At 37.4% G+C, this 15,972-nt stretch overlaps 1 protein-coding gene across 1 annotated transcript; it reads left to right on the top strand.

The window, feature by feature from the left end:
• Positions 1–327: 327 nt before the first annotated feature.
• Positions 328–1,257, top strand: LOC122437983 (olfactory receptor 2A25). The gene has a single exon (XM_043462447.1). It carries the CDS (start codon positions 328–330, stop codon positions 1,255–1,257), a length of 930 nt encoding a protein of 309 aa, XP_043318382.1.
• The last annotated feature ends 14,715 nt before the right edge of the window (positions 1,258–15,972 follow it).

Raw genomic sequence — 15,972 nt, forward strand, 5'->3', positions numbered from 1 at the left:
AGAAAAACTCCACTGCGATGAAGGCAACCTAAGCATTAATGTATTTTGAGCTGTGACAAAAGTTGGTTTGGGAATAAAGATTTATTGACTACTATAACAGAATACTAGGACTTCCAAATACTAGCATTTAGCATACCACGGTGAAAATGTTTCCTTCTGTCTCATGTGGCATGCATAGTTTTCATTTATTAAATGACTAATAGGGCAAAAATATCATTGAAGATGTTTTATTAGGGAATAAACAGCGACGGACAAAGATTCAGCATGTTAAAACTCTTCCCTTGGACATTCCGATTTGGCAAGGTTCATTGTCTCTTTCACAGGGAAATGGAGAGAAATCAGACATCTGTCACTGAATTCATCCTACTGGGGTTTCCCCTTGACACAAAGACTCAGATGCTCCTCTTTGGGCTCTTCTCCCTGTTCTATGTCCTCACCCTGCTGGGGAACGGGGTCATCCTGGGGCTCATCTCACTGGACTCCAGACTGCACACCCCCATGTACTTCTTCCTCTCACACCTGGCCATCGTTGACATGGCCTATGCCTGCAGCACGGTGCCCCAGATGCTGGTCAACCTCCTGAGTGCAGCCAAGCCCGTCTCCTTTGCTGGCTGCATCACACAGACCTTTCTCTTCTTGAGTTTTGCCCACACCGAGTGTCTTCTCCTGGTGGTGATGTCCTATGATCGGTATGTGGCCATCTGCCACCCCCTCCGATATTCAGTCATCATGAGCTGGAGAGTCTGCATCACCCTGGCAGTGACTTCTTGGGTTTTTGGAGTCCTCCTAGCCCTAGTCCACCTGCTGTTACTCCTACCATTACCCTTCTGTGGGCCCCAGCAAGTTAATCACTTTTTCTGTGAGATCATAGCTGTTCTCAAGCTGGCCTGTGCAGATACCCACATTAATGAGACCATGGTTTTGGCTGGGGCAGTGTCTGTGCTGGTGGGACCATTCTCCTCAATTGTGGTATCTTATATTCATATTCTATGTGCCATCCTAAAGATCCGGTCAGGAGAAGGGCGCCAGAAAGCCTTCTCTACTTGCTCATCCCACCTCTGTGTGTTTGGGCTCTTTTATGGCATAGCCATTATCATGTATGTTGGGCCCCGACATGGGGACTCTAAGGAAGGGAAAAAGTACCTTTTGCTGTTTCATAGCCTTTTCAATCCCATGCTCAACCCGCTGATCTATAGTCTGAGGAATAGAGAGGTCAAAGCTGCTCTGAAGAGAATGCTTCACAAAGAGAGAAGTTGACGAAAAACTTAAAGAATAATAAAAAGACTGAGTTTAAATTCCCCTAAGAAGTCATCTCATCCAATAACTACACAGATATCAAAACATGCTTTAGGGCATTTTCTTCATCTTCTTCAAATGTTCCTAAGACTGTCATCCAAGAAGGCCCAGTCTACATTTCTGGCTCTGGTAGTGAAGCTAGTGCTGCACAAGAAAATGAAAATAGTTTCCACATAACTGCACAGTGTATATACTTTTAATGTGGTTATGTGAAATATCCTGAATAAGAGGAAATAAGTGTGTATATTTTTTGTTCTGTAATTGGAACTTACAGACAAAATATTATGGAATAAAGCAAGGTATTTGTAGAATATTTAAGATAAAGGAGTTGGGAGAGATTAATAACATAGTAGTTAAACATTTTAAGTTCAGCAACTATTGTCTCTTTCAAAAATTGGTTTACACTTGAAATATTTCTTTATATTCCCATGATAGTGATGTTTTCTAAGGCATAACCAACTTAAATGAAGAAGAGCATGAACCATGGCTTCAGGGGAAAGAGAATTAAGAATATAATTGTGATGCAATTAACAGCAACAGGAAAACACCAAATGATGTTGTGCTAATAAATATATAGACATACCAGAGCTTTCTCAGTTAGTTTTTTCTCTACTTGTGGAGTGTGGGTGGCAATCCATGGATTGTGGAAGTGAGAGAAGAGAGCAGAATGGAAGTAACAAAGTCCTTGAAAGAACTCTGTTTTTTCCTCATTGTCTTGGTCATGGGAAATGACCAAATGACCTTGTCTCTTATGGGAAATGATCAAAATTTGGAGAAAACACCCTAGCAAATAAGAACATATTGTAATTGTGAAGATTAGTTGACTAGGGATACTGGAGCTATAACTTATCAGAAATCATTTGATTTTAAGTTGATATTTGAGTAAGTTAAATAGCCATTTTAATCAAGCATAAAATTCTAACAATTATGAAGTGATAGAAAATAGTTAAGAAGTAATGGAAAAGGATATATAGAGAGGCTTTTTGTTTGTTTGTTTTTCACCTCTTTCCTCAAATTACATACTTAATTAAACCTTCTAAATATTTAAACTGTATATAAAGGAATTATTCAAATTTTAAAATAAGATTTTTTGTGAAAAATGTTTTTGAAGATGAAAACATGTTAACTTCTCTCTTATAAAACAGCCCTTTTTAAGGATATCTGTTATGAAGGCATTTTATCCACGGCCAAAAAAAGGTTTAAAAATACGCATGTTTTGAGTTCAGCTAGAGCTTGGTTTTTACAAAGGTCTTTCAGTTGCTAAGTGTGCAACTTACCTAAATTCTTTGAAGTTTAGTTTTAATATGTGCAAAAAGTTCACTGATACTAAGCTCACGGGTGTGTTGTGAAGAGAAAATACTATATGCAAAACGCTTATCAGAATCCATGACACATAGTAAGAGCTGAACAAATGCTATCAATATCATCTACAGCATAAGCTTAGCATATCTTTAAAGAATAAGACCTATAATCTATAAATAAGACAGTAGCAAATTAGATTTCCCACTGTACTAGAAAGAAGCATAAATTATAAAATTTAGCCTTTTACCTGATGCAAAATAATTTATGAAGTCAATGACTCATAATGTCTTTACTTTGCAATCTTAATTCTCTAAAGAGGTAATGAATAGTTAAAAATACAGGAATAAATACAAGTCAAAATTGTTAAAATTCATTTTCACGTGTGTGTATACTCACACACACATTTGTGCTGTTAGGTCTGGAAATGAAACCATGAAAAGAATACATTCTCTACTATGACTTTATTCATTATCTAGTGGGGATAACAACTGATATATAAATGAAATTAACCTTACCACACACTAAATAAGTTACTGAGCTCTGCAGAGGGTAGAGCTAATGTAGCTCAGGAAAGTATAACTTTCTTAGGGTGAGAGTGGCTAAGAAAGACTTCCAGGAGAAGATTATCTTAAAGAAGGAGTGAGAGTTAACCAGAAGCATGAGGTGGCATGGCAGAAACATGTATTCTGTCTAATGAGTGGAAGGAGCAAAAGCCCAAAGGGAGTAAGCGACATGTATGGGGTGGGGGAAACTCCAAAGGTCAGGGTTTTTTGACAGAAAAACACAAAGCAAGGATTAATGAGGAGCAAGGTTGGAGACAAAGCAGCAGGGAAACACTCATATTCCAAGCTATTGATCCAGAAATATGTCCTGTGTGAAATGTGAAGCCATTAAAGGGTTGTAAGTATGAAAATATCAAGTAGACAGACCTTAATTTAGGCTGATTCTAGGGCTGTATGAAGCAAGGATTTGAGGTATCCAAACTGGTATCAGAGAAATCAGCTTAAAAGCTGATTAGTCCAGGCAAGAAATGCTGGCTAGAGGATGGCCTGGAGAAATACACACAGGTTAGAGTGGTAGTGATGGACCTGAGAGATAAGAAGGGAAGATGTAGTTGTTGTTTAGTTGCTCAGTCGTGTCCAACTCTCTGCAACCACGCGAACTGCAGCACAACAGGCTTCCCTGTCCTTCACTATCTCCTGGAGTTTGCTCAAACTCATGTCCGTTGAATTGATGATGCCATCCAACCGTCTCATGCTCTGTCACTTCCTTCTCATGCCTTCAATCTTTCCCAGTATAAGGGTCTTTTCCATTGAGTCAGCTCTTCACATCAGATGGCCAAACTATGAGAGCTTCAGTTTCAGCATCAGTCCTTCCAATGAATATTCAGGGTTGATTTCCTTTGGATTGATTGGTTTGATCTCCTTGCTGTCCAAGAGACTCTCAAGAGTCTTCTCCAGCACCATAATTCAAAAGCAATAATTCTTAGGCACTCAGCTTTTTTTACGGTCCAACTCTCACATCCAGACATGACTACTGGAAAAACCATAGCTTTGACTAGATGGACCTTTGACTGCAAAGAAGACCTTTCTCCTCTTTTTAATATGCTGTCTAGGTTGGTCATAGCTCTTCTTCCAAGGAGCAAATGTCTTTTAATTTCATGGCTGCTATGATTTTAGAGCCAAAGAAAATAAAGTCTCTCACTGTTCCCATTGTTTCCCCATGTATTGGCCTTGAAGTGATAGGACCGGATGCCATGATCTTAGTTTTCTGAATGTTGAGTTTTAAGCCAGTGTTTTTACTCCCTTCTTTCACTTTCATCAAGAGCTCTTAAGTTCCTCTTCGCTTTCTGCCATAAGGGTGGTGTCATCTGCATATCTGAGGTTATTGATATTTCTCCCTGCAATCTTGATTCCAGTTTGTGCTTCATCTAGTCCAGCATTTTGCATGATGTACTCTGCATATAAGTTAAATAAGCAAGGTGACAAAATACAGCCTTGACATACTCCTTTCCCAATTTGGAACCAGTCCGTTGTTCCATGTCTGCTTCTTGACTAGATTTCTCAGGAGGCAGGTAGAATTATTTAAGTCCTTGCCAGAGGCAGCAAGGGTCCAGGAAAGCTGTCTTACTGCTCCTGGATCCAGACACAACAGTTCTTGAGCGCTTATCTCTCCTTGCTCAACCTTATGTTATGTTTTTATGCAGTTGCTTTGCACATTGTTCTCCAGCCAGAGATACTAATGGGAAATGTTAGGGAAATACTCATATATTTTGATATTTATTATCATTGTATCCAACAGCCCCCTGTCTGTGATTTCAAGCCAGAACAGGAAACCCAGGATATACATGCATCTGACCAACAATGTTTTCTTACCTGTCTTCCTTTCCCTTCTGTTTCAATGGGACCAGAAGAACAGAGTTTTTGCCTCTCCAAAAACAGAGAATACCCTTACATCTTAGGCTGGATTCTCTCTGCCACTAGATTTTTGCAACTTTAGTGACTCCATTATCCTGGGTTCCCCCCAAATAAAAGCTTATGTATGTAAGAAAGTGTTAGTCGCTCAATCATTTCCCACTCTGTGACCCCATGAACTGTAGCCCACCAGGCTCCTCTGTCCATGGAATTCTCCAGGCAAGAATACTGCAGTGGATAGCCATCCCCTTCTCCATGAGATCTTCCCGACCCAGGGATCAAACCCAGGTCTCCCACATTGCAGACAGATTCCTTACTGTCTGAGCAACCAGGGAAGCACCAACATTGAAAGATAAACTAGGAAAAGGAGGAGTGAGACAAAAGAGTAGGGAGAGGAGGTTCAAGGGTGCTTTACTGATTGATGCCGGCATTACTTCTCAGTTTTAGAAACAACTTAGTTGTCCTACCTCATGGGATTGTCTTGTGAGAAGCCTTATGAAATTTGTGTCTTAGAACAGTCCATCCAAGAATAGATAAGTGAATAACTTAATTGCTTGATTCTCTCATTCATAAATGTGTGTTTCACTCCATGGGGTATTAATTATCCTACCTTATAGGTTATATGCACATCATGACCACCAAGGAGTCCAGTGTGACTTTCTCCAGGGGTAAAGGAAAACCTTGGCCCAGGAAGCAAGAGGCACGCAAAGTTACATGAGGTGAGGTGCTGTTGTGTTTTACTCAGTGAAACCAACCGTGTTAGACCAGTTAGTCACATGGAGGGCTGAGATGGGATAAGTGGATGAAGATTCCAGAGAGCTCAGACTGACAGATGTGAGGAAGTGAAAGAAGGGTGTCTGCCACATCGGTTAAGTCCCAGGGAACTAAATCTTGATTTATCCATGAAACACAATGAATTTAGACAGAGTCTACTATGTTTTCTGACTTTTATATTGGTATGGACTTTTTTTTGACTACTTTTATGACTGCTATATTGCTGTGGACTCAAAACCTTTATTCTAGCTGTCAAAATAAGAATATGGAATGATTGAGAATGTGACTGAGGCTTGTCTGTTATAGTTTGTATGGAATGTACTTGTGTGTTTAAATATAAAGTTACAATGAAGTATAAAAACTATACTGATGAATTCATCAATTTAGAGCTTTTTGGAGGAAGTTGTGCTCATTTTTCTGAATCATTAGTGAAAACACAGCGTCACAATTATCTAACAGAAAAGAAGTTTGGTAAAACTACATGATAATGTATTCACAATTGTAAGAAAAAGAAAGAAAGAAAAAAGAAGGGAGGTAAGAAAACTTTCTTATAAAACAAACTGCCTTTCAGTTAAATTTCAGTATTCATTGTCAAGCTTTCGTTTTTTAACTGTATCTCTTTCAAGTAATTAAAACTTTTTAACAACTAAGTTAAAGCTGTTTAACAACTAAGTTTTTGAAGTGTTTCAAGAGTTTGAAGTAGAAAAACAAAAGCTTGAATAGAACACAAAATTTAAGCAGCTCTTTAAACATCTTCAGAACACTTTAAAATTAATTTTCCAAATTATCATCATTCATATGAAAAATATAAATAATAAATGTTAAATTTAAAAAGAGATACAATTATCTGTAATTAATATTGATGTTCAATTTTATTCTCTTTTTATGGGAAAGCCTTAAGAAAATAGGTAATACTATTGTGTGTTCATAGGAGCCTGAAGCCTTATATCTTTCTTCAGGGAAATTTGATACAAAGAGATGAATGCTGTTAGTTTCAATCCAATAATTTCAATTTAAATAATTCATCTGAGGACATAATTATGTGAGCAAAGATGCCTTGTTGTAGCAGTACTTCTAGTAGCTAAAAGATTGGAAACATCCAAGGTTTCTACTATTAGGAGATAGATAAAATATGTACTTGTATGGAACATGCATTCAAAAGAATATATTCTTAAAAATCAACCTTTATCATATATGTATTGACTTGTAATATTTTTAATAAATTCATATTAAATGAAAAAAGATCACTAATGCCATTCATATAATATGCAGTTTTGAGAGTAAATTCACGTAAAGAAAATATTTTCTTAATCTGAATTTTTAAGTCCAAGTATGATGAGCATATATTAACTATATAACGAAGAAATAGAAAGTTTTTGAAAGTATAGTTTTAAAAATAGAAAATCTATAATATGAAACAGTTAAATTAAGGTTTATAAACAATCTGATCATGTAGAGACAAGAAAAATTATGGACTGGAAAAATTGGGGAATACAAGAATCTGATGGGTAAGTAAAAGAAGCTGGAAAATGGAAATGGTGAAAATACCATGAAACAACACTTAAGTGGAGAAATTGGAATAGAAAATGTAGAATTGGCAATTCTCAGAAATAATATTCAAAATTTGTTTTATTCCTATTTTATCTTTTTCTTCATTAGTATATGTTAGAATTTTTACCATATTCCCATATGTCTTTCAGACTCAGCTCCAGTTTTCATTACTTTTAATGCTATTGCTTGTTAGTTTCTTATTAATCTTCATGTAAGTTCATTGGTCGGAGAAGGCAATGGCATCCCACTCCAGTACTCTTGCCTGGAAAATGCCATGGATGGAGGAGCCTGATAGGCTGTAGTCCAATGGGGTCGCTAAGAGTCGGACACGACTGAGCGACTTCACTTTCATTTTTCATTTTCATGCATTAGAGAAGGAAATGGCAACCTACGCCAGTGCTCTTGCCTGGAGAATCCCAGGGACGGGGGAGCCTGGTGGGCTGCCGTCTATGGGGTTGCACAGAGTTGGACACGACTGAAGTGACTTAGCAGCAGCAGCAGCAGCAGCAAGTTCATTGGTCCTGCTTGCTGTTGGGGGCAGTCATCTGTTAAATCTATCTAATGATTTCTTACTTTAAGATAATACATATTGCTGTTTCAGAATAGATAACGGATTCTTTTTGTAGACTCTAATTCTTCAGTGAAACATTATATTTTTCATTTTTGCTATCTTTGTTCCCCATTTCTTTGATATAAATTATAGTTATTTGGTAACTTTATTTGTAACTTCACTATCTGTATTATGTCTGGGACCTCTACTGTCGACTAATGTATCTCTTGAGCATTGATCATTTCTTCTTGATTTTCAATGATTAAATTATACATTGTAGAAGCTATCAATTATATTATACTTCTATAAAGATTATTGAAGTTTTTGTGCTTTTCCCATGAACAAACAATTACATTTGTTGGAGATCACCTTGTTTCTCTTGGGTCTTGATTTTAGGTTTGTTCAGTTCAGTTCAGTTCAGTTCAGTTCAGTCACTCAGTCGTGTCCGACTCTTTGTGACCCCATGAATCACAGCATGCCAGGCCTCCCTGTCCATCACCAACTCCTGGAGCTTACTCAAACTCATGTCCATCGAGTTGGTGATGCCATCCAGTCATCTCATTCTCTGTCGTCCCCTTCTCCTCCTGTCCCCAATCCCTCCCAGCATCAGGGTCTTTAGGTTTGTTAATATGGGTCTATTTTATTGTTACTCTTACTCCTTGGATGTCATTTTTGCACATATATAAAAATCTTTATGAAGATCTCTCCAGGTTGGCTAGATTATAACTTCAACTTCCTCTAGACATTTTGCAGCGTCTGAAATATCTGTCCAGTTATGCTCAGCTCGTCTCACCTCTCAGTCCCTCAACAACTGTTCCCTGTTAGGCTTTAACATTCATGTGCTTTAGGATTAAGAAATACCTCACAAAAACTTTTGCACAAATTTTGGGGGCTCCTTATCTACAGATCTTTCCTTTTCCAAATACCCCCACAACTCAATTCCTAGCCCTCTTAAACTCCATATCTCCATTTTTGAATACTTCCATCCAACAAGACTGTAGCTTTCTGCTCAGATTCCATTTTTATGGTCACCGTTTAGAAAATGCCTCTAGGAACCAGGCCTCTGGGAATGTGAGCTCAACTGACAAAATCCTTTTTCTCAAGGATCACAGGTTATACTATTGACTCATTTGAAGCCTAAGTTCACCAACAACTATCTTGATAACTTTACCTTGCTCAAAAAACACTAAATATTATCAAATAATTTTTTGAAGAATTATCTTCAGCATGTAACCAATTTTTATTAAATTCATTAATGATTAAGGCAGTCTGAAAGCCCTCGGAGGGATTTTACACAATTGCCAATCTGCTCCAGTTAATGTTTTTACTTTTATACTGAGGTCTTTATTAGTAGGAAGGTAAAAACTGGGGCAATACAATCCTGAGCCATATTCCAAAAGAGATGATAATTCTTAATTGTCAAGTCATATACCTGAAAGCCAATATTCAGCAAGTTGATTTGTGGCTATTAATCATGCACACCATGTGGTAACATTTCATTGTCTGAAAAGTGAGTAATTAGCTACTTTATACTGAGTTGTGTCCCCTCAAAGTTAATATATAGAAACCATGGCCCCAGAGTGCATATAAATGTGACTTTTCAGAGATAAGATTTATGGAGGTAATTATATTAATGTGAGGTATTTATAGTGGCCCTAATTTGAAGTGACCAATGTCCTTGAAAGGAGATAGAATATAGACATAGACAGAAGGAAGACCTTGTGAAGACTTAGGGAGAAGACAGTCATCTAGAAACCAGGAAGAGTGGCCTCAGAAGAAACCAAACCCGTCAACACCTTTATCTTTGCCTACAAACCCTTAGGACTGTGAGATAATAAATTTCTATTATTTATGTGGTGGTTAGGTTTTGGAAATCCTAGAAAACTAGGCCATTAGCTCAGAGTTATAAAAGACTCGAATGTTGGCAGAGAACCTATGGACATCCTACTGTAGGCTTTAAATCCTCTCTAGATTACTTATAATACCTATTTGCAAGATTGTGTTTGACCTGGCTCATCCTTCTCATTGTGCATTTATAGAATAGAGTGTTTATGGAAAATAGTGAGAGGCACTTATTAAGCATCACAGCTGTCGGAGGTACTGATAACAGGCATTACTCATGAAGATATGGTGCCAAACTCTCTGACCAAAAAACTTCAGAGGAAAAGCTGAGCAATGAGATGGATACAGGTGGCTCTGAAAGGCTCCAGCATCTTCCTGGGAATTCAGAGGACCATGCGCATGTGTAGGGATGTCTGCATGTCCAGGACTCGGGTATCTACAAGGAAAAAGTGAGAAGGTTCTGGACTCTCACTCTCTACCTGACTTTAGGAGTCTGTACAAGTATAAGAAGTGAAGACTAGTGTGGAGAGATGAACTGCCCACCTGAACACTGATATTTTGCTCTCCTGGTGGCCCTTCTACATTCCTGGTGGCTCCTCATCATTTCCCATATCTAAAAACACTGGCATTTTTCAGGGTTGATTCTTCATATCTATTTTCTATCTACTTTCTGTGGACCTCATCAGTCTCAGTGGTTACAGTACATTATATATGCTTGTGCTGTTGTGCTTTGCTGCTCAATTGTGTCCAATTCTTTGCGGCCCCATGGACTGTATGTAGCCCGCCAGGCTCCTCTGTCCATGGAGATTCTCCAGGCAAGAATATTGGAGTGGGTTGCCGTGCCCTCCCCCAGGGGATCTTCCCAAGCCAGGGATCAAACCTAGGTCTTCTGCATTGCAGGTGATTTCTTTACTGTCTGAGCCACCACGGAAGCCCATTACATGTGCTGCTAACCCATAAATTGATATCTCAAACCAGGTCTCTGCCCAAAACACAGTGGTTCAGAACAGATGTTTGCCTACTGCATGCCGGCATGAAACAGTATTGCCTGATGACTTTCTATCTCAAGAGAGTAAGTCCAGTATTCTTAAAGTCACAAAACATGCCCCAGTTATAGGAGAATAGAGTTCAATCTTTATGAGTTTCTAAGTAAAAACAATTATTTGTAATGGAAGTTTTTCGTAGTTCATTTCATAATAACTCTTTTCAGCAGACGAAGATTGTTCACTCTCCAGGGAGGATTTGGTCCTTTGAGGTGCTGTCTTAACAAACTCCATGGGGTCCACACATATCACATCATGACATTTAAATCATTCCAAAAGGGGATATGGAGGGAGGCATGACTTGAAGATCAAGTACATAGTAAGTCTAATTACTTGGAAATTGTTCTATGTGACATAATCCATAATATATGACTTAGACTTGTTAAATTTTCATACCAAGATCTCCCTGAGTAGGATTGCCCCAGCCATTCTTACTGAGTTCTTATTTCTCTGCTTAAGTAGTTACACACACACACACACACACACACACACACACACACACACACACACACACACACACTCATGGATGGCAACCCGGGAGAGCAAAGAGGGGAGGGTCTACTCTGTAGGGAAGACAGAATGGTGAGAAGACGCTTAGTAATTTGTTCCCTGGGCTCGACAGGAATGCCTCTGGGGAATGGGCTGGTTTTAGGTGATCAGACTCTAAAACCCTCACACCTCGAAGCTCCTGAGCACCCTGAATCCTGTCCTTCCGTCAGGACAGAAAAGGTGTCTGGGACTCCCCATCCACTGCACTCACTCCAGGGAGCAGGTGACTCAGCTCCAGCCATTCCCATCTCTGTGAGTTTTCCTCTACATTCCAGCACAAGTTGAGGAAAAGATCAGAAATAGTACCAGCCCACAGTTGCACAAATCATTATTTATATACTGGTCAATGGTTTACAGAAGAGGACAGAAGGCTGGCAGAAATCATCAGGTTTAGGAAGACAAAAATGGCACTTTTGTGAAGACCCCTTTCCTGCTCTGTACTGGGGTCCCAGAGTCACATCTGATACCCACACTGTCTAACCATAGGTTCCTCATTCCTCTGACTAGTCCCTCCCAGGTCACAGGGCCCCAGCCTTATTCTCCAGGGGTGGTGGTTCTGATCCCAGGGAAACCCTTAATCAGATCCTAGAGTGGGATTATGTGGCGCCACTGTCACTTATGTTTAGAGGGAAGTATTTGCTGCTGGAAATACGGTAAAATGTTCTGCTACGAAAACTGTTTCTCCATTTCACCTCTGTTCTGTATCTGGCATCATGTTAAGTAAAAGCATTTGCTTTATAAAAACTTTAAAAATTTAAGTGCCTTCTCTCTCTCTTTCTCTAGATTACTTTCGAGAAATGGTTGTTAAAGATATTAACCTAAGTGAAAATGTGTTGTTCTTAAATTTACAAAATACACAAAGAAAAGGAAATACGATCAGAATGTTCACTATTGTAATGAGACAATCTTCTTCTTTTGGAGTCTGTTTAAGAAATATTGCTACTCTAAGAGCCTCTAATTTGTATTCTGGAAGATTTGCTTGTATCTTTTATGTTTAGTTCTAAAACCTACCTGAAATTTATTTTCTATGTTATATATGGTAAGGGTTAATATAATATATATATATATATTATGTAGAATATATATGTTATGTAGAATATATATGTTATGTAGAATATATATGTTATGTAGAATATATATGTTATATATTCTTCCTCATGGATAGCCATCCTACTCAGCACTCTCTATTGAAAATATCAGTGCCAACTTTGTCTTAGATCAAGTGTGTGTGTGTGTGTGTGTGTGTGTGTGTGTGTGTGTGTGTACGTATTTCTGTATTTCTGAGTTAACCAAGCTATTTCATTGGTTTATTTGTTCATCCTTGCCTCAACACCACATGGACTAATAATTGCAGTTTTATAGTTCAGTTCAGCTCAGTCACTCAGTCGTGTCCAACTCTTTGCAACCCCATGAACTGCAGCATGCCAGGCCTTCCTGTCCATCACCAACTCCCAGAGTTTACCCAAACCCATGTCCATTGAGTCAGTGGTGGCATCTAACTATCTCATCCTCTGTCATCCTCTTCTCCTCCTGCCCTCAATCTTTCCCAGCATCAGGGTCTTTTCAAATGAGTCAGCTTTTCGCATGAGGTGGCCAAAGTATTGGAGTTTCAGCTTCAAGATCAGTCCTTCCAATGAACACCCAGGACTGATCTCCTTTAGGATGGACTAGTTGGATCTCCTTGCAGTCCAAGGGACTCTCAAGAATCTTCTCCAACACCACAGTTCAAAAGCATCAATTCTTCAGAGCTCAGCTTTCTTTATAGTCCAACTCTCACATCCATACATGACTATTGGGAAAACCATAGCCTTGACTAGACAGACCTTTGTTGACAAAGTAATATCTCTGCTTTTTAATATGCTGTCTAGATTGGTCATAACTTTCCTTCCAAGGAGTAAGCATCTTTTAATTTCATGGCTGCAGTCACCATCTGCAGTGATTTTGGAGCCCAGAAAAGTAAAGTCAGCCACTGTTTCCACTGTTTCCCCCTCTATTTGCCATGAAGTGATGGGACCGGATGCCATGATCTTAGTTTTCTGAATGCTGAGCTTTAAACCAACTGTTTTCACTCTCCTCTTTCACTTTCATCAAGAGGCTCTTTAGTTCTTCTTCACTTTCTGCCATAAGGGTGGTGTCATCTGCATATCTGAGGTTATTGATATTTCTCCCGGCAATCTTGATTCCAGCTTGTGCTTCTTCCAGCCCAGTGTTTCTCATGATGTACTCTGCATATAAGTTAAATAAGCATGGTGACAATATACATGATTATGATCAATAAATTCTTTTTATTTCATTTTTTTTATTCTCAGATATTTTTGGCTCTCCTTGATCTTTGACATTTTTGCATACAAAATTTAGAATAAGATTATTGATTTCCACAAATAAAGAAAATTTCCTAGAATTCTGATTTGGATTTCATTGAAAGTATAGATGAATTTGGAGAAGTTTAGAATCTTTACAAATTTTCCAATTTTTAAACATCTATATATTTTCACTTTTTGCATTAACTTTGAATCCAGAATTTTTATAATTACACTTAATTTCAACAGTTCATCTACAGTTTTTTCTTCATACACAATTGGTATTTTGTATTTTCCATTTTAATGTGCCCTTTATTCTTCTTTTTGCCTGTTGCTGACTAGTTATGAGTCAATGTTAAATAGAAGTGTTTTCAGTGAAGCACATTAGGTTTATTTTCTAGCTCATAAGAAAAGTTTTTATTATTTTACTATTAAATGTAATTTTTATGTAAGTTTTGGAGATATTTTTCTCAGATTAAAGATGTTTCTTCCTATTTGATGTTCGCTAAGTCTTTGTAGGGAATAGATTTTGAATTTTATCTTTCTGGTGGATTTACCTTTTCATTATTATTTAGCAGTTCCCGTGTGTCTATAAATGCTTTGAAGTTATCTCAGTATAGCAACTACCAGATTCTATATGGCTCAAACATGTTTTTCAATTATTTCATCTTTAACCTTGGTCTGTGTGTGAGAGAGACAGAGAGAGACGGAGACAAGGAGAGTGACAGAGAGTTTGTATGTTTGTATTTATGTTTAAGTAGTTTAGGTATAACTCTTGAAAGGATTTTGTAACTTGATTTTCTTTTTTCCTTTTATTATGATTAACTCTATCTTTTAATGGAGAAGGAAATGGCAACCCATTCCAGTATTCTTGCCTGTAAAATTCCATGGGCAGAGGAGTCTGGCAGGCTACAGTCCATGGGATCACAAAGAGTTGGACACGACTGAGCAACTTCACCTTCACCTATCTTTTAATGTCTTCCATTTATGCATAATGTTTAATTTACACACATAGATTTATTAATATCAGTTTAAATTGTGTTTTTTGTTCATTATAAAATTATTTGCGCCTTTATTTCTCCTTTTCGTCCTTCTGCCTGCTGTGGATTCATAATGCTTTTACTTTCTTATCATTTGTCTTGTAATTTGGGGATCCATAGTTTTTTTTTTTTTTTGATCCATAGATTTTATGTCATACCTTTTTAAAATGATTTCCATTAATTGATAGTATCTAAATTTAATCAAGTACTCTAACAAATTTCAAGTGATTCAGAATTCAATTCTTATCAAGAATATTAATATTAACTTTTCTATCTAATATCCCTTTCTCTGTTTACTCATTTTCAAAGATTTAATGTCTGCTTTTAAAATGCCAAAATAATCATTTTATAATCTATAGGTTATAAAACTTATCAAAATAATTTTTTTCAAATTATGTGTCAATCTACCAGTAGGTTACCCTTTATTGTTATTGGGGAATATTGGGGAATAAACTTTAATAGTACTCTGAGGATCTGTAGGTATGTAATACCATCTTATCTTCATATAAATAAAGTCTTACTTTTCTCTCATTCATTCAAATGAATTCTTGAATATACATAATTTTAGAAAGACAACCTGTCCCTTTTTTGGCACATTAAAGAAAATTGCTTATTGCTTCTAGACCCTTTGCTGATGATGAGAAGTTGTGTTCAGTTGAATTGTTGTTCCTATGTATATAATTATTTTTACCCTGGTTAACTTTTAGTATTTCCTCTTAATTTTGAAAAAAGTAAACTATAACGTCTAATAAGGACTGCTTAGGAGACAGAAGAAATTATAACTTCTATTAAAAATCACAGGGACTTCCCTGGTGGTCCCGTGGCTAAGACTCCATGCTCCCAGTGCAGGTGACTCGGATTCAAACCCTGCTCAGGGAACAAGATCCCACATGCCGCAACTGAGAATTCGCATGCTGCAGTAAAGGTTGAAGATCCCATGTGCTGGAACTAAGACCTGGTGCAGCCAAATAAATACATAAATAAATTTTTTTTTTAATCACAAAGTTTTAGAAGCAAAAAAGACTCTATAATGAACCAAGAACAATGGCTATGAATCAATATAAAAATATTTTAGAGGAAAAATGCATTGAAAAAATAGGTAGAGGGGATAAATGGTAACCTGGCATCTTTCATAGAATAAATGTGCAATTGAATTATAGCTATAAAATGTCTAAAACATGATGAAAAGAGTAAAAAGAAATCTAAGGGGGTAATTAAGACCCTTAAGATAGGTTGATTGACTACAACATTGATTAATTCCAGAAGGTCAATACACAGTGAAATGTAGAGAATGAAGAAAAGACAATAGTC

Source organism: Cervus canadensis, chromosome 3 (genome assembly GCF_019320065.1).
Source record: "Cervus canadensis isolate Bull #8, Minnesota chromosome 3, ASM1932006v1, whole genome shotgun sequence".
Classification (NCBI taxonomy): Eukaryota; Metazoa; Chordata; class Mammalia; order Artiodactyla; family Cervidae; genus Cervus; species Cervus canadensis.

Excerpts from the sequence above, each read along its gene's own strand:
- LOC122437983 (XM_043462447.1), top strand. The coding sequence starts at position 328 with ATGGAGAGAAATCAGACATCTGTCACTGAATTCATCCTACTGGGGTTT.